The sequence below is a fragment of the Anopheles arabiensis genome, chromosome 2 (assembly GCF_016920715.1).
Source record: "Anopheles arabiensis isolate DONGOLA chromosome 2, AaraD3, whole genome shotgun sequence".
In the NCBI taxonomy this organism is placed as follows: domain Eukaryota; kingdom Metazoa; phylum Arthropoda; class Insecta; order Diptera; family Culicidae; genus Anopheles; species Anopheles arabiensis.
The window spans coordinates 26,399,031-26,417,463 of NC_053517.1; the positions used below are offsets into that span (position 1 = coordinate 26,399,031).

The 18,433-nt window shown below is 52.4% G+C and overlaps 4 protein-coding genes across 5 annotated transcripts; 2 read left to right on the forward strand and 2 right to left on the reverse strand.

Annotated features, from left to right (window-relative positions):
• The first annotated feature begins 1,323 nt into the window (after positions 1-1,323).
• On the forward strand, positions 1,324-5,942 carry LOC120908467 (E3 ubiquitin-protein ligase Iruka). 2 transcript variants are annotated; one of them, XM_040319453.1, is made up of 6 exons: positions 1,324-1,649; positions 1,733-2,052; positions 2,131-2,274; positions 2,374-3,027; positions 3,109-3,331; positions 3,412-5,942. In XM_040319453.1, the coding sequence occupies exons 2-6, from the start codon at positions 1,966-1,968 to the stop codon at positions 3,699-3,701; spliced, it is 1,398 nt and encodes a 465-aa protein (XP_040175387.1). In that variant the 5' UTR covers positions 1,324-1,649; positions 1,733-1,965; the 3' UTR covers positions 3,702-5,942. The 2 variants fall into 2 exon arrangements, with proteins under 2 accessions (XP_040175387.1, XP_040175386.1); XM_040319452.1 differs by having other exon boundaries at positions 1,324-2,052.
• A 115-nt stretch (positions 5,943-6,057) lies between these two features.
• On the reverse strand, positions 6,058-8,461 carry LOC120908466 (T-complex protein 1 subunit gamma). Its single transcript, XM_040319451.1, has 3 exons — positions 8,327-8,461; positions 8,202-8,263; positions 6,058-8,064 (listed from the first exon to the last, which is right to left on the reverse strand). The coding sequence occupies exons 1-3, from the start codon at positions 8,358-8,360 to the stop codon at positions 6,517-6,519; spliced, it is 1,644 nt and encodes a 547-aa protein (XP_040175385.1). The 5' UTR covers positions 8,361-8,461; the 3' UTR covers positions 6,058-6,516.
• A 432-nt stretch (positions 8,462-8,893) lies between these two features.
• Positions 8,894-14,476, forward strand: LOC120896005 (DNA topoisomerase 2-binding protein 1-like). Its single transcript, XM_040299786.1, is given in 6 exon segments — positions 8,894-9,333; positions 9,432-11,324; positions 11,326-11,445; positions 11,447-13,259; positions 13,335-13,729; positions 13,807-14,476. Coding segments are annotated over 6 exon segments (4,758 nt in total). The 5' UTR covers positions 8,894-9,222; the 3' UTR covers positions 14,233-14,476.
• LOC120896008 (probable methylcrotonoyl-CoA carboxylase beta chain, mitochondrial) lies at positions 14,473-16,768 on the reverse strand. Its single transcript, XM_040299790.1, is given in 3 exon segments — positions 14,473-15,398; positions 15,401-16,382; positions 16,463-16,768. Coding segments are annotated over 3 exon segments (1,737 nt in total). The 5' UTR covers positions 16,607-16,768; the 3' UTR covers positions 14,473-14,787.
• Between the last annotated feature and the right edge of the window lie 1,665 nt (positions 16,769-18,433).

Sequence of the window (18,433 nt, forward strand, 5' to 3'; positions counted from 1 at the left end):
GAGAAATTATCAATTACAACAAGATCAGTGCCCGCCCTTCCAGCATTAAACGGCTTTGAAGGCATTCAGAAGGCATTTAAGGCCTTAGTCGCCTTAGAAGGCGAATAAAGATTTCAACCGAAACTTTCACGACTGTAACGAGTTCTCTTCGAAATCTTTCAACTTTTTGATTCAACGAGAACAGATAGCTTACCGCCATCTTAGCTTGTTTATATACTGAATTTGCACCTGTACTAATGTAACTGCCAAATAGAGCAGTGACAACGCTTTTGGTTCCGAACCGAGAAAGCGTGTGTTCAAATCCTGATTTTTATTATCTTTTTTCTGCGTTTATTTCTTTTTAAATTAAGTTTTTCTTACTATAATTACTTTAAACAAAATTTATGTGAAGGAAATTAAAATAATACCTTTTTAAAAAACATAATAATTACACTATGTTCACCGTTCATTATCAGAATGGGAGAAATATGTATCTCATTTTTCCTTTTTTTAGAGTTATCGAAATGAGTTTGATATATTAACACCTTTCAATGAGTTGGTCTTTAACAACCGAATAATGTAGACCATCTTTAATAAAGTGAAATAGCTCAGAGCTTAACGCAAGAGAACATAACACGTAAATCGTGCTATCGAATCTCACACTCATATCTGGGAACACTACAACAGTGCAGTGCTGAAGACGCTTGTAGGGTTTTCTTTTGACAGTTGTAATTTAAAATTTAAAATTAAAAGCGAAATTTTTCATTGACATATTTCAAAGGCATTTAATTACTGCTAAATGCACTGCTGATCGCCTTCAATTCGCCGGCGATTACAAGGCGATTAGAAGGCATTTAACGGAAATTTGCGGGTAGGGCAAAATTACCACGAAATCTTGTGCAGCTCAAGAGGGTCAAAGCTAAGAGGCCAGATTTCTGATTGTGGTCATTTTAAAGTGATGAATTACTGAAAAATCTACTCCATGCCACGTTCATGAGAAAGAAATGTATAGTTAAACTAAGTTTTGAGCACAAAATGCACAATTAGCCCTAAAAAGTGTATGGTTGTTTGGAATCGTTAGTGAACGCTTTTTCATCTAACTGTCAAAAATAAGCTTTCAAAATGGTGGACCAAAATCGAGCTATGCATCGACCTCTGTATTATATGGACTTTGGGCATATGGACAAAGGTGTCTGAATTTAAGTGGGAGAGGTGGGGGGGTGGCACAAAAGCTCACTTCAAAACGAGCACCGTAGTCAAGAAAAGGACGGGTATAGAAAATGAGCGAGATGCAGCGATATTCGTACGTCAAAACCCCTCGTCATGTTGTCCGGGAGTTGGACTTTTTTTTTTCTTCTGACAGCTGCCGTATTTGTCATAGTTATCTCTTGCTCTTTTTTCTTCCCAGAAAATTCGCAAAAATCACACGACTATTTGTCGATTTCTGGCGTAATTCTAAACGCTGCCAGTGAAATTCAGCCAACGATTGGGCAAAGCGCCGGAAAGCGCCGCAGTTGTGCAATATGAAGATATAGCCTGGTCGTCGGACGACACCTTCGCACTGGGGCACGGCCGAACACATAATCTGGTAGGCCAGTGCCGAAACTCAGTTTTAACACCGTACGGAATCGACTGCAGCAGTGGTTACCGATTCTGTTTGCCGTAGACAGGTGAGTGGGGCGAATTCGACTCGATCGGGAGCCTTTTCCCCTTGCCGGTATTGTGTGGATTGCGAACGTATCAATTTTGGCAGCCTCCCAGGTTGAATCTGGATTGCCCCTGACGTGTGGGTGGACGGTAAATCCTGCTGCTCGCACGCAACGCAGAGGGTGCTTGTGTGTGTGTGCCTATTGCTGGTTTCATCGCCTCGAAAGAGTTCCGTAGTTTCCGTGGTAACAGCGGTGAGACGCAATATAAGCCGGAAATAACGACGACCACGACGGACGACAGTGTGTTGGAAGTTTGGTCCGTGCAGGTGCCGGAAGGATGGAAGCTTTAGTGGAAAATGCGGCGGCACCGCCTTCCCGCTTTTACTGTCATTCGTGCGCCATCGAAATCGATCGTGTCTCATCGGTAAGATTCGCATATTCTCTCGCTCTAGCAATGTGAAAAGAAGCAGCAATGCAATACTCGACGATCGTTACATTCCAGGAATTTACATGCCCACACTGTCTGGAAGGATTCATCGAGGAACTACCGGCAGCGGAACGGAGTGGTGCTGCCGGATCCACCGCAGCGGAACAGGACTTTGAGCAACCGTCGAACCTGTTCGACAATCCCCAGATTAGCAATGAGGCAAGTATTACACTCATCGTGCGTAGTGGTAAACTCGTTAGCTAACTGTTTGTCGTTTGCTGCTTTTATCGGTTTCTTTAACGCGTGTGCCATACGCAGGCTATCAGATTGGCCGGAGAAATCTTTACAAACTCCATTCTGTCACCGTTCTTTCGGCGCAATGACGGTGAGTCTGCCGGCGCTGCAGGTACGGGCAATGGCGATCACGCGCTGTTCACCGTAGATGACATTCCTATGGACGGTAGCAGCGGCCCATCGTCCGGTGCGTCGGGAGCTGGCACTGACATGGGTGAAGGGTCTGCAGGCGGCGGTAGCAGCAGCAGCAGTGGCAGTGGGGGAGGTGGGGCTGGAGCGGCTGCTGCTGCTGGAGGAGACACCCGTCCCTCGGTGCGCTTTACCGGCAGACGGGGCAGTCGAAGGCGCGGCGTCCAGAACATAAATCACGTCGATCAAATATTGCGCGAAATCCTGATATCCGTGTCCGGCGGGGGGAACGGTGCCGGCGCCAGCGGGCCAATGTTTTTCATGGGCAATCCGGGCGACTACGCTTGGGGGCGCGAGGGCATCGACACGATCGTTACGCAGCTGCTCAACCAAATGGACAATTCGGGGCCGCCCCCGCTAGAGAAGGAACGGATCGCGGCAATACCAACCGTCACCATTAGCGAGGAGCAGGTCGAACGGAAGCTACAGTGTTCGGTGTGCTTTGAGGATTTCGTTGTTGGTGAATCGGTCCGGAAGTTACCCTGCTTGGTAAGGAGCAATGGAGAGAAGTGGCTGGCAAACAGCAGAGAAATGATTACCCCCCTCCCCATTAACCCCATCTTTCCGCAGCACGTCTATCACGAACCATGCATCATTCCGTGGCTGGAACTGCACGGCACCTGCCCGATCTGTCGAAACAGCCTCTCGCCGGAAGAATCGCACACCGGTGCGCAACCGCAAGACAGCTCCCAGTCGCCGACTGAGAATTCGCAGCAAAGTACACAGCAACAGACAGCATCGCAATCCGATCCCTCTGGCCGGCAGAATTCCAACTTTCTCACCTTCACCATACGTACGTTTTGTCGTGCGCCCTATTGGCCATTAGTGAACCTCGCCCGCACCGAACAGTCAGCTTACCTCCACCATTAATAGATGATTTGCTTCCTACCCTTTCAGGGCCGACGATGACGAACCTGTTGTTCGACATGGGACCACCGTTGACGGCCACTTCGGTACCATTCTCTAGTCCATCCCCGTCGTCAGCTTCCGGCAGTGGCAGTGCCGCCGGAACGGGAAACTCCCAACCGGCCGCCGGTAGCAATGCCAACGCCAGCGGGTCAGCGGGCGGCTCCGCCGTCAGCGGTGGTGGCAACGGGTCGCAGGCGAGCAACAGTCAGCGAGACGAAGACGGTACCATTGATAACACGCTAGAGCTGGACTAACCAAAAAGGCTCCCCCTCCGTAAGACACAAATTCAGCCACGAAGGGCACACAGCCACGGACATGCAGTCGCGCACAGGATCTTTGATCCTCCCGTACCCGCAGCAAATGGTGCAAGCTTGAATGGGGTTGGGAAGTGCATTGGGAAAGCGCGAGGAAGAGAATAATGCGAAGAAATATGCTGTGCTATAGATAAGCTTGGTTTTCACTCGCGGTTGACGTAAACATAAAAAAACACACACGAGAGACATATTGTGCGAAGCACCACAGGACAGGAGGGGGTCTTTGCTCTTTGTCTGAACTTTGAAGCACGGCAGTTCAAGCTTGTAACTTTTGTTCTTTATGCGCTTGTTTATATTTATTGTTTCTGTACAGCCCATCATGCTCTAATTTAATCATTTCACATGATTACAGTAACCTTCCTCTCCCCCTCCTTTTCCCTATTTTGGCATACCAGCGTTCTTTTGGTAGGATAAAATTTTCATGCATATTTGAACACACCAACCAGGTCTAGGATAAGCTATATTTAATGTTTCTTATTTGAAAGTTTTGCTTGTGCTTGCATTGAATCGTTTTTTTTTTGTTGGTTTGCGCAATTTTTCCTCATTTCGCGCTTAGTGATTATCGGTGAAATTGTAAAATCACTTTTAAAGTGCAGCCAACGATGCATAGAATTCCCCTTGCTAGGAGTGTAACAAATAAGCATACGACACCTTTCTCTTCTCCGTACGGCTGGCACTAAACAATGAAAGGACACAGCAGAGCTCAGAACAAATGCGCACCTTGTGCGTTTATGTGTGCGCTTGTGTTAACCGAGCTGAGTGAGCTGAAAAGTTACTCGATCAAGGATTAAGGGCAAAAGGGAGGGTTGGGTGGCTGGTTTAAACCCGATGCCGGTAACTGCATGCATCCGCCGCAACCGCTTTAGCGCCCAGTTGGTGTCACATTCCTGTGATTTTGGCTTCGTTTCTGCCGATTGAATTGGGCTTTGAGAGTTGGTGGTAGAGAGTGAGTGAAATCGACGCTCCCCGGCAGCATATGCGCGGGCACGAGCAATTAGCAGCGCATATATGTACAGAATACAATTGTAATCAGCAGAAGCAAACAATGGATAAAATGTAAGGTAAGGGTTAATAGACACAATACTAAAACCGAGCGCTTTGCAAAGGCACAACACGAAGGACTGAATGAAGGGAAGGGATGGCAGGTTGAGTAGTTCGGGCACCGGACCGGACATGATGAACCCTCGTCGCGGGACTCGGAATGATGGAGAAGATTGTGAATGAAACATCATTTCCTATTTGCGGGACACAGAGATTGCAGAGTGACACTAGATAGAAACCCCGGGCCAATGATCGCCAATGATGGTCGTTGGGTGTCTTTCTCTCTTCTCCAACACCCGTTTTGGTCAGCGTCGTTGCTGGGGACGCTAAAAAGTAGGCTTTGCAAGTGCAGCCGAATCGCCATATAGTGCAGCTTAACACGTGACTGCAATAGAACATCAACATTCTGGTTAGGCCGTCAGGGCAAGAAAAACACGTTTGAAACAAATGTCGAATTGCTAGTGCGCATATATTACCGAGGCGGAAGCGGAAAGTAGAGTATGATGAACGCGAGTTTTCGTAGACTAAGTAAGACTGCTGCGCTGTATGTATGTTAAATCGTACTCGACAAGTGAATTATTTCTGGTGCGAATTTTTGCCGTTTCATACGTTTTTTTTTCCTATTAATTCCTTTTCCTTAAATGCTTCAACGCAAAAGCAAGTCAGCGTTGGTATTGTTTTACACCCAAGACTAAACCAATCCCCCCCCCCCTATTTCGAACTAGTTTTACGTGTCAATGAGCTTTATTTGTAAATTTAACACACATACACGCTTGCCTCATTTTTGTTCCATAAAATGATTCCTGTTCGTGTACTTTACAGTGAGGAGGGTGGGTTCCCAAAAGCAGATAAGTTATGGGGGAATTCAAGACAGTTAACTCAATCGTTGAATTGAAACGGCCTGACATCGGCCTGTGTGTTGTGGCGCATACATGGTACATGCTGCAAAGCAAATGGGTCGCTCGGAACGAGAACGGCAGTCGCCGGCTGAAAAGGGGTGTGAATGATACCGCTTAAAACCGATCATTTGACATATAAGTAACACACTAAGCTGATATGATTATTACAAATTATTATTATTATTATGAACATTATTATTGATGCGTTGATAATAAAGAAGAGCGAAGGAAAACCACCCGAGGTCGGTTGCAGTTTTGTTTAAACAAGAAAAGGTTCGGAAAAAGGCAATGAACTCCCCATAGCCTTCCCTTTTCTTTCACTGTGCCACGTGCTTCGAAATAATAGCCTTTCTAAATTTTAATTTTGTTGTAAGTATTATTTTATTACGCCGTGTTTTACGATTCTGCGATCGGGCGGCGTGTTTATACGCAAAGAACACGCGTGTTGAGAAGGATAATATAGAGGACGACTCTGAAAAGAGTAGGAAAGGCAGGGTGAGGGGAGGGGTGGCGTTAGACGAACCGATAAAGTAAATGAATGTGTGAGTGCCCGCTGTGTGTATGTGCGATTAATGTGCTGGGGATGTTAAATGTTAAGCATTGTTCCATAAAATGCATCCAGGCTGCTGTATGTGGGTGTGGGTGGTGGTCCTTAAAAACGACAAACCATTGTAATGCACGTGACGATATAAGGGCACGACCCTTCCGACGATACTTCCGCCTGCACCGCGTACGCGCAATACTTAAATAAGGCATGTAAAGACAATTAAGCGCGTCCGGCATCGTCTTCGTGTGGCGGGGACCCCCCACCCGCCTTACTCTCCCATACCGGCGGCGGCAGCAGCGGGCGACGGTCCGGAACCATCGTCGCCCCGCTTCTTCGAGCCGGACACGATGTCGTCGATGCGCAGCAGCAGGATCGCCGTCTCGACGGCCGTCTTGTACACCTGCAGCTTCACCGACAGCGGCTCCCAGATGTTCTTCTCCTTCATGTCCACCAGCTGGCCGGTCTCGCCGTCGATGCCCCAGGTGCACGGACCGTCGGCAGCCGGGTGCGACGCATGCTTCGCCCGCAGTGCCGTCAGCGTGCGGATCGTGTTCGCGCCACAGTTCTGCGCCAGCGTGCGCGGAATGATCTCCAGCGCCTGGGCGACGGCACGGTACGGTCCCTGGATCTGTTTGTTGGTGAGGGCCTGCGAGACGGCCATCTCGACCGCACCGCCACCCGGCAGCAGCTTCGGATCGAGCATAAGGTTGCGGGCCACGTGCAGTGCGTCCTGCAGATTACGCTCGGTTTCGTTCAGCACGTCCTTGGAGGCGCCGCGCAGCAGAATGGTGCACGCCTTCGGATCTTCACACTCCGTCACGAAGCAGAAGTACTCGTCGCCCATCTTCTTGATCTCGAACAGGCCCGCCCCGGTACCGACGTCCTTCTCCGTCAGCTCCTCCGTGCGGTTCACGATCGTGGCACCACAGGCACGGGCCAGCCGATTGTTGTCCGTCTTGCGCAGCCGACGGATCGCGGTGATGCCCGCCTTCATGAGGAAGTGCTGCGCGAGGTCAGAGACTCCCTTCTCCGTGAACACCACGTCCGGCTTGACCGCGATGATGTCCTCGCACAGGCGCGCCACATGCTCCTCCTCGATCTGCAGCAGCTTGGTGAAGTCCTGGTCGCCCACGATCTCCACGTTCGTCTGGCTTTCGCCCTTCTTGTACTCGAGCGGGCAGTCCAGCAGCACGATCCGCGGCTTCTCGATGTACCGGCGCATCTTCGGATGTGTCACGTCCTTGTTCAGCATGATGCCCCGCAGCACGCACGAATCGTCGATTGAACCGCCCGGGATCTTCTCCACCTTAGCGTACTTCTTGATGTCGATCTCCGTGCGCCCGTTCTCGGTCAGCGACACCGTCTCGACGGCGTCGAGCGCAATGCGCACCGCCAGATCCGACCAGCGGCCGACGAATTTCGTGCCGACGCAGGACTTTACCACCTCCGCCAGCCGCTTCTTGTCGCTGCGGTCCAGCTCGATGCTGACCTCGTCCTGCAGGATGCGCACCATGTCCTCGAGCGCCTCCCGATACGCGCGGATGATCACGGTCGGGTGGATCTGCTGCTGGAGGAACTGTTCCGCCACGGCCAGCATCTCACCGGCCAGCACGATCACGGAGGTGGTACCGTCGCCCACCTCCTCGTCCTGCGTGCGGGCGATCTCGATCATGCTCTTTGCAGCCGGATGTTGCACCGTGATTTCACGCAAGATCGCATTGCCATCGTTGGTCATCACGATGCCGCCCATCGGGTCCATCAGCATCTTCATCATTGCCTGCGGGCCCAGACATGTGCGGATCAGGTCAGCAATCGTCTGGAAAAAGGGAGAAGACGAAACGAGAAGCCCAGGCCGCCCACACACGCCATTGGGTTAGAAACACGATTTTAACCCCATGTGTGCTGTGCCACACACACACACGCACACACGCACACACACGTGAAGTGACTCACTTTGCCGGCATTGATGTTCTCCAACTGCACCTTTCGGCCGCTCTCACGCTTCGTATTTTTACCTGCAACGATACGGAAGTGAATTTTTCCAATTCTCCAACCGATAAACTGCACGTTTTACTTACTGAGAATGAGAATTGGCTGCTGTGGGGCGTACATTTTCGCTGTTGGATGTCGGCCGTACGGAAATCACGTTATTTCTTCCACAAAATGAGATGCAGTCGTTTGACGTTCGTGATCGAAGTGTGTAATGAGCGGAAGGTTGTAGCATTTCATAGACAATGACAGCTGAGCAGAAGCTGCTATTTGTGCGAAAAATGGCGAAAGATTTGCATTTACATTTTGTAAGAAAAACAATGTTTAAAGACGTTAATGCAGTTTATAAAGCATTATCAATCATTTCAAAAGTTTCACTACATTTCTTGTTTTTAATAGGCGTTAAATTACGTCGATAATGCAAAACAATTTTGACCGTACTGTCATGCGGCTATGACATTTTCTCTGGTCACTCTAATTCTTTTGTTCTTCCTAATTTTATTCTAAAAAATCACGCTACAACAATAGTACTAAAATGATTGAAGAACGATAAATATTTAAACAATCTAGTTATTCGTTGGAAATACATCTTTTGCAACAATTTACCCATGTTTCGCTGTACAAAAATTGTCCGATAGAGTTGTGCTAAAGTCATGCCTGTACTAAACTTTGATGTTTAATTTTCCCCCCAAAAACCGTCATTTGACAATTCAAATCAGCGATCTGTTTTATGCCGCTTCAAGTTTGCTGCAGAACGACGAAACCGTATCACACTCTGTGTGATTGATTGGAAAAAGTGAAAATTGCCCCAAACACACCTTTGCACGTTTGATTTACGCAGTGAAAAACGTAGCTTTCTTGCCGAAGTACAAGCAAGCAGTTACATTTATTGACTTTTGTCGCACAAAGCGATGCGACCAGCTGGTCAAAGGTAAACAAGCAAGTGTAGCACCGAATCTAGAAGTTACAAAAACTCGCACGCACCATGAACAGCCAACTGTTGGCGGATCAGCAACTGGCCAAGCTGTACTTTGTGCTGCGTACAGGCCACGGTTCCCATGAAAATGCATCTGAAGACATGAAAATGGCTTACACGGTAAGTACTGGGTGGGTTTTACCTGTACGAAGTGGGAAGCAATGCTACACCGCTTACTCTATCCCCCTATCGCTTCTGTTTCTCCCACATCCCGGCAGACGGCACGGGAACACAACGACAACGAGGAGCTGCAGGGCTGGATCACCGAGGAGGAGTGTCTCAAGATGGACGAGCAGACGCTGACCAAGCGGCATGTGTTTGTGTTCGAAAAGTTCACCGGGACGGCGTTCGAGCACGCGCGCAAATCGCCCTCGACCGTGATCGGGCCGCGGTGTCTGATCAGCTGCTTCATGGACAACGAGACGATACCGCTCGGCGTGCATCCGGTGTACACGACGGCCATGCGCAACCTGACCGTATGCAGCAGCGGCCTGAAGGCGAAGGAGAAAACGCTCGTCAGCCAGCTGGTGTGCCACATGGGCGGGTACTATCTGGACGTGCTGAACGCCAGCTGCACCCATCTCGTGTCCTCCACGGTAAAGTCGGTCAAGTACGAGAAGGCGGCCGAGTGCAAGCTGCCCATCATGCACCCGGACTGGGTGAGCGCCGTCTGGGAGGAAAGCCAGCGGCGCGATCTGCACGCAACCGAGGCGGCCATGGTCGAGAAGTACCGGCTGCCGGTGTTTTACGCGCTCACGATCACGTCGACCGGGTTGAGCGCGGCGAGAAAGAACGAAATCAAAGCGCTGATCGAATCGCACGGCGGCAACTACGTCGGGTCGTTCAAGTCGGAAACGACCGACATACTGATCCTGGAGAAGACGGGCACCGATTCGGCCAAGTTCCGCGGTGCGGTACGGTGTAACAAGGAGTGTCTAACGCCCGAGTGGGTGGTGGACAGTGTGGCCAACGGGTACGTGCGGCCGATCCAGCCGTACGAGGTGAAAAGCATGAAAGCTTCCACCCCGACGAAGGACGATGGGCGAGCGTGTGGGTCCGCCGGTGCGGTCGGTGTTCGCATTTCGGCCGGTGAATTTAATCCCGACTGTACGCAGCTGTCGGAGATTTCGCACGCCAACTTTTCCTCCCGCAACGAAACCATCAACGAAAGCATGATGAGTGGGGGAGTGGCGGATGTAGCACCGGCGGGGAGTAGCTCGTCCGTCGCTCGCCCCGTGGGAAGCCAGCGGTACCGGGAGGTGCTGGCGCGCCTGACCGTACAGCAGGCCAAAAAGGCCGGACCGGTGCTGGATGGGTGCAGCGTGTTTTTGAGCGGATTTACCGCGGAGGAGAAGGAAAAGCTGAACAAAATACTGAACGCAGTTGGCGCTGTGCGGTACGATGAGATAGCCAGCACCGCCATCAGCCACGTCATCGTCGGCGAGCAGCACGTGTCGGAGTTGAGCAAGTTGCGCGATTCGGCCGCCCACCTGCTGACGCTCGAGTGGTTGGCGAAATCGATCGAGCTGCGCCAGCTGGCCCCGGAGGACGCGAACGAGTACACGTTTCAACCGTCCGGGAAGGGCATTATGATGGAGCGCGCACCGGAACCACCGTCCCCGTCGAGCAAGAAGAACCTGCAGCGCATGAATAGTAGCGTGTTCAAGCGACCGGATGTGCCGAAATTCCGCCTAGAGGAAGCGACACCGCCGGAACCGGGCAAGGCGGCAACGGTGGCACCGGCGCCAATGCAACCGGCCGCAGCCAAGCAGCCGAGCGAACAGGACTCGATCATGCTGCAGTACATGGAGAAGAACATGGCCGAACGGTTACCGGCGGGCGAACCGAAACCGGCCGCTGGACTGCCCCCGTCGTCCTCGTCCAGCAGCAGCGCGGTGAGCCAGCTCGACTCGGAGATGGAGTCACAGCTGCCGGAGTTTATGCTTGGCAAGACGCTGTTTGTGTTCGGCTTCTCGGAGGAGGACGCCGTGCAGATCCTGTCCGACTGCAAGGAGTGCGGCGGTACGATCGTGGACGAAAGCTACACGGACGAGGTGGACTACATAGTGCTGCCGACGTCCTGCATCGGCACGCCGGACTTTGCCATAAGGGGGGAAGCAAACGGTCAACTGCATTTGGCTCGAAAACTCGATCCAGAGCGGCCAGTGCTGCCCGATGGAGTACTACTACGAGCCGATCATCTACGGCGAGGATGATCCGACACCGCTGGAAGGGGGAAACGGTCGTGATCAGCTCGTACTCCGGGCCGGAGCGTGAGTTTCTGATCGCGATGGGGAAGCTGCTGGGCGCGTGCGTCCAAGAGCGGCTGGTAAGGAAGGCCGCTCCACTGCTGGTGTGCAAGGAGCCAAGCGGTGCGAAGTACAATGCAGCCATTCAGTGGGAGCTGACCGTGGTTCGTGCCGAGTGGCTGCGGGAGTGTACGCGCCAGAAGCGCCGGGTGGCGGAAAATCCCTACCTGGTTGGGGACGCGATCTGCTCGGCGAAGAACGTGGCCGTCGGGGCGGGTGCGTGTCTTCCCATGACGTCGACCGACGATGTGGACATTGATTCCGTGCGCGAGGAGGCACGCATCGGCGAACCCGCGAGGGAAGAGGAGCTTTCGATGCATCCGCAGGCATCGTCCACGATGAAACCCGTGCCCAAGACGACGGGCGACCAGTTCCGGTACATTACGGTGCAGAAAACGCGCGAAGAGACGGAGTACGGGTTCACGCGTCTGTCCACGCCCCAGCTGCGGCAGCTGACCAGCGGCGAACGGATGCAGTACTCGCAGGAGATGGATCAGTACGAGGAGCTGATGAAGGCGCAGCGCGTCCAGCGGAAACCGTTCGATCCGAACGAGGGCAGCGTCTACGGTCAGGTTGCTGCGGATTCTCCCGCCGCCGGGGATGTGCTGCGTACGCGCCGGTTTACCGCCATCTCGGAGGAAAGCCGTGGTTCGTCCTCATCCCGCTCGCCCATCACACCGGTCGCCGGTGCCGGTGCTGGGGCGGCGGGAAGCAGCACCAACGTGACACCGGTCGGTGCGGGCTTTGATTACGAAGCGCTGAGCGTTACCCAGCGCGTGATTGAGTTCGATACGCCCGTCCGCAACACGCTGTACAAGGTGCTGAAGGAGGCGGAAGAGGTCGAACGGAACATAACGCCCCGAACGCGGCGCGTGAAGGAGCTGCTAGCGACACCGCACGGTGGTGGCCCAGGGGCGGGCGGGGACGGCCACATCCGGACGCCGACGTTGCCCGACTGCATGACGAAGCCGGTCACACCGTACGGCTTCCGGCCGGACGCCAGCCCGGACAATCACGCCTACCACAAGCGCAAGTTGCAGTATTGGGATCGCTACCACAAACCGTCCACCAGCAACACCGCCGGTACGGCGAGTGCAGCCGGCGGCCCATCCGATCCGGTGGGCGACGAGACGGCTTCACAACGGGCACGCCGCCTGAGCACGCCGATCAGCGAGATAAAGCGTCGATTCTATGTGGAAAAGTTTGGCGAAGATTACGTGAACCACGTGGAGTCCAAGTGCTCGACGATGCCGCGCAAGACGCTCGATTTGAACCGTTCCGGGGAGGAAACGGATGAGGAAATTGCGAGCACCGCTCCACCGCCGCCGGCGCCGCCGCAGTCGAGGAAGAATGGTGGCTCCCCACCAACCACGGTGGCCACGGGCGGAGGAGAGCGTTCGGCTGACACGTCCACCATCTCGAGAGGATCACTCGATCGGGGCAATGTCAGTGCGGATAAGCGGTCGCGCAGCGAGCTCGAGCAGGAGGAGGACGATTACGGCGATCCAAACGCGACAGCCGACAGGTGCCGCAGTCCGGCGGGCGACGGAACGGATCTGCAACCGGTGGCCAAAAAGCCGCTGCTCAATGCGGCCAAGGGCGATGCGTTCGTCCAGCGGCTGAGCGACGTCATTGCGGCCGCCAAAGAGTCGGCCAAGAAGAAGGCGAAATATCAGCTGGAAGCAGACACGGAACAGCAACCGACGGAACCGTACACCGAGATAGATTACGATACGGGTGGGTAATAGTGCAGAAGAGCGACTGTTGAAGGGGTGTTCTATAGCTTTTTTGCTTTTTTGTTCTCCTTCACAGAAGTCAATGTGGGGGGTGTCGTTTGGCGCGAGCGGGACATTGAAAATATACAAGCGAACGAATCGCCGAAACCGAAAGCGTCGAAAGCGTCCGCCAACGACAAGAAGGAAAGCCCGGCACGGGGAGGTAATCCGCTCGCGATGAAGCACCGCGGTACGCCCGTCTTTGCCATCTCGGGCGTACCGGAGCAGGTGCGGCTCGAGCTGGCGAAAAAGATCGAACAGCTCAAAGGGGAGCTGGCGTCGGACCCGAACCGGTACGATCCGGCCTGCACGCACATCCTGTGCGGCAAGCCGAACCGTGGCGAAAAGATGCTGTCCGGCATCGCGGCGGGCAAGTGGTTGCTCTCTACCAAGTATCTGGACGACAGCTTCGAGGCGGGATACTTTTTGGATGTAAGAGAACAACCTTTTTAATGTGGTTTAGAAAAGCTTTTTTACTAATGTATCGTCCGCTCATGTTTGCCTTGCAGGAAGAATGCTACGAATGGGGCAACCCGAAAGCGGTGGGCAAGCTGACCGCCCTTGCGTCGGCCGGTGATCTGGAAACGGCCGCCGCTGCGTACACGTGGCGAACGCGCATCGCGAACGATGTGGGCAAACAGGACGGAGCGTTCACCGGGTTCCGGGTGCTGCTGGTCGTCCCGAAGAAGGACCAGTTCGTGCGGTTGCTCCAGTCCGGCGGCGGTTACGTGCTGGACGTGGATCCACCGTTCATCCACTCGGAGCGGGCGATGGCGGCCACTCACTGCTTCGTCGACCGGAAGGCGAAGCTGTCGAGCGAAGACCATCGTGCACTGGCCGAGGCCGGCATCGCGGTACTGTCGATCATGTACCTGAACGCGTACCTCACGTCGGAGCAGCTGCCCGATCCGAACAAATATCAGCTTCCGATCTAGGCGCGTGTCGTGCACGTGACCGATCGCGGTGTTTTTTTTTTTATTATTAAAAGGTAGATTATTTGTCTTTCTAATTGCATTTGCTTTATTTTCTTTCCACTCCATTGCATATAAATTGAATTGTGTATACCCCTCGGGGGAACAGTCCATCTTTAATGGCGCTTCTGATGAACTCAAAGCAGAGCTTAACGATTACCTTCGTACAATATTTGTTTGGAATAAAGCAACTCGGTTTCACCGTATATTTGCAATGTATATATTTTATGGCAGATAAAGGCACATTTTTTCAAAATAATATTCTTATCAAACCATTTTCCCGCACTTGGTGCTACTCTGTTGTTGCGCTACTGGAAGACGCATGGAATGCATTAGATGCAATGTATCGTTTCTGTGTGTCGGTACAAATTTCGTACGTTATTCGTCTGTGTAGCCAATCGCTGGCCAAGTCTGTAACTGTTACTCACGCTTACGAGCTAGATAAATGCAACACCTGGTTTTCGCGTCCAATGTTTGAAGCTTTCGCTGTGTGGATCACTGCCTATCTCTTTCCTTCCTCTACATGCGGAACACGCCGAAGCGAGTCTCGCCGACCGGCTGGTTGAGGGCCGCCTGCAAGCTAAGCCCCAGCACGCGGCGCGTATCGACCGGATCGATGATGCCATCGTCCCACAGCCGGGCGGTACTGTAGTACGGTGATCCCTCCGCCTCGAACTGCTGCACGATCGGCGCCTTGATGCGATTGCCAATCTCCTCCGTCCATTCGCGCCCGGTCCGGCGGTACTGCTCCTCGGTGATTTGGGCCAGCACACCGGCCGCCTGCGAGCCGCCCATCACCGAGATGCGACTGTTCGGCCACATGTAGAGGAAGCGGGGCGAGTACGCCCGACCGCACATGCCGTAATTGCCCGCCCCGTACGACCCGCCGATGATGAGCGTCAGCTTCGGCACGTTGGCACACGCGACCGCCGTCACCATCTTGGCACCGTTCTTCGCGATACCGCCCGCTTCCGCGTCCCGGCCCACCATGAACCCGGTAATGTTTTGCAGGAAGAGCAGCGGGATGCGCTTCTGGGCGCACAGCTGAATGAAGTGCGCCCCCTTGAGGGCACTTTCGGAGAACAGCACCCCATTGTTCCCCACCGTAAAACTTCTTACGGTTCTCCCGTTTCGCCGTAAAACTTCTTAAACTCGGTAAACCGGCTGCCGTCCACGATGCGCGCAATCACCTCGCGCACGTCGAACGTTTTGGTCAGGTTCGAGCCGACGATGCCGTACAGATCGGTGGCCGGATACTGCGGCGGTTCCGGGTCCGTGCCGAACGTTAGCCCTTCCCGTGCCATCATCGTGGCCGTGCTGCTACCGGCCAGCTCGCTGTAGCTCGCACTGCCAGGGCGGTTCAGGTTCTTCACGACCTGGCGCGCCAGGTACAGTGCGTGCTCGTCGTCCACCGCGTAATGATCGGTCACGCCGGACGTGCGGCAGTGCAGATCCGCACCGCCGAGATCTTCCGCCGATACTACCTCGCCGGTTGCGGCCTTCACTAGCGGCGGTCCGGCCAGGAAGATTGTGCCCTGCCGCTTCACGATGATGCTTTCGTCGGCCATCGCCGGCACGTAAGCGCCACCGGCCGTACAGCTGCCCATGACGACGGCAATCTGCGGAATGCCGCGGGCGGACATGTTCGCCTGGTTGTAGAAAATCCTGCCAAAGTGCATCTTGTCCGGGAACACGTCGGCCTGGCGGGGCAAGTTGGCACCGCCGGAATCGACCAGATAGATGCACGGCAGATTGTTCTCCTGCGCGATCTCCTGCGCACGCAGATGCTTCTTCACCGTGATCGGGTAGTACGTACCGCCCTTGACGGTCGCATCGTTAGCGACGATCACACACTCCACGCCCTGCACCCGGCCGATGCCGGTTACGATGCCGGCCGAGTTGACCACATCCTTGCCGTACATGTCGTGGGCGGCCAGCGTCGACAGCTCGAGGAACGGCGAGCCCGGATCGACCAGTCGATTGATGCGATCGCGCGCCAACAGCTTCCCTTTGGATGTGTGCCGCTTGATCGCTTCCGGTCCACCGCCGGCAAGCACCTCCTGCGTGACACGCTTCAGGTTAACGACCAGCTCGTTCATTTGCCCATAGTTTTCCTGCACAAATGACAACAAAACGTTAAAACTCCATTATAAGCGCTTGCGCAAACATGTCGTCAGTGTGCGATCGCGGTTACCTTAAATTCTGCTGACTGGCGATTCACCTCCGTCGGCAGTACATTGGCTTCGGAAATGTGCACCGACCGAACCCCGAGAACGTTCGCCACCGATCCATGGTGGACGCGTGTGAGGGAGAGAAGGCTCCGCGCTTTGGACAGCATGCTGCTGGCTTTCTTGATGCGTCTGCGCCGGGGGAAACAGCGAACAGGCGAGTCTGTACGGCGATGGAGTTTGGCCAAAAAACGTGTGCCAATTTTCGAAAGTAAAAGTGTTATGTAAACATGCGCGATTAGATTAGAGGTGCAATGTTTACAAAAATGCCTGTCAGACGTAAGACGTTTCATCAGGGCGCTAGCACACACTCACACACAGTGCCATGCGGTACAAGACGGAATCGGGAACGATCGCTTTTAAACTTTGTTAAATACGAAATTTTAGCTTATTTTGCATAAAATTGAATGTGAAAATGTTGCCAATATGTGTTTATATTCCTACAGCTTATCTATTTCATATTTTTACTTGAATGCCGAGCATCAAAATATATTGAGAAGATATGTACTTTCTAGGGATTAATGCAAGAAAGCACGCTCTCTATTCATTTTACTGTGTTGTAAATCTCGATTATAATTAAATTTGTGCGAAAGAGAAGGAGAACGAAATAAATAAAGAAACGATTGAGAAATGGTTGCGCATTTTCTCACGCAACAAGTACGCTGTTTCGCCGCAGTGTAGAAGCACCCTAAGGGCTTGGTACTTGTTTCGACGCAGCGTATCGCAACGCATTGCGTGACGCACGCTGGTATCTGTTCGCTGCGTTCTGCATGGATATGTCAACACATTTTACAAAGAAAAACATCAACAAACAGCAATAATGCCTCTTATTTATAGGTTCTGATGTGATTATAATGTTAAATTACAACTGTAAAATCATTTCCAGTTCTGCTCAAAACAGTGCAAAGCATGTTTTCGCTTTATTATTGCACATTGCATACTGACCCGCACACACCTGTTTTGCAGCAATTACGAAATTACTTTCTCTACATTTATTTTGTTTTGTTAATAAAATTATTTAGTAGTCCAATTACACGTTCAATTGCGCTCGAAACAATTTAATGTGAAAAAATATCAATTTTCACCCGATATGATTGAACCATTTTGACAGACGCATCACGACGTGCGTCGAAATAGAAATTTTTCTACTCTGACGCTGCGTCGTGCGTCGTTAACGGATGCGTCTGTCAAATCCCATACATTTTGGCAAAATCGCAACGCATTGCGTCGGAACAAGTACCGCTCTCTAAGCGTGCACCGTTCGGGCGAAATTCGCCACATTTCGCTCGCTCACTTTGACAGCTACCGTTTCACCGCTGTCATTCCGTCTGCGATCACGTTTACCCAAGGTGTATATATTTAGAAGGTTGATTTTTATAGCTTTTTCTGGGCGCCATATTGTGGGGGAGACCTGTCAATGTTTGTTTACAAGCTCGCATGGTTCGCCCAAAACAAGAAGAAACAAGCAGCCGATGAATAGTTTCGGTTCAGTTCATTTTAATTAACTTGTGATTTTATTTATCCATCATTCGACCTAATCGATCACATGAACGACGATTTTCCGTTGAAATAGGTTAAAATTTCGCCAGCTTATCACGTAGCCTGTGTTAAAACCGCTTTGCGGCTTGAGCTGCTGCAAGAGTTTCCGAAACTGCTCATGGTCTCGCACCTTCGTCTACTACAGCTACCTAGTTCGATTTGGCCACCGAACGTATCTGTTGACCCAACTTAAGGACCAGAACGATTTTCCAGCCACAAAGCCATTATCCGCAAGTAGCTTCCGTGTTAATATTTCAGTTCATCAGTCGTTCTTTCTTCTCTTTTAGCTCTCCAACGGTTTCGTCTGTTTTTCTACAAATGAACTATATATTTCCCATCTTTAAAGGTTTTATGTAATTTCCTGGTTAAAGCTTAAGCATCCACCAATATTGTTATCG

Bases quoted from the DNA above. Each gene is read 5' to 3' on its own strand.
- LOC120908466 (XM_040319451.1), bottom strand. From the start codon at position 8,360: ATGTACGCCCCACAGCAGCCAATTCTCATTCTCA. The intron at 8,264-8,326 runs GTAAGTAAAACG...GTATCGTTGCAG, and splicing joins GCAGCCAATTCTCATTCTCA to GTAAAAATACGAAGCGTGAG. The intron at 8,065-8,201 runs GTGAGTCACTTC...CCCTTTTTCCAG, and splicing joins AGAACATCAATGCCGGCAAA to ACGATTGCTGACCTGATCCG.
- LOC120908467 (XM_040319452.1), top strand. From the start codon at position 1,966: ATGGAAGCTTTAGTGGAAAATGCGGCGGCACCGCCTTCCCGCTTTTAC. The intron at 2,053-2,130 runs GTAAGATTCGCA...GTTACATTCCAG, and splicing joins AAATCGATCGTGTCTCATCG to GAATTTACATGCCCACACTG. The intron at 3,028-3,108 runs GTAAGGAGCAAT...ATCTTTCCGCAG, and splicing joins TCCGGAAGTTACCCTGCTTG to CACGTCTATCACGAACCATG.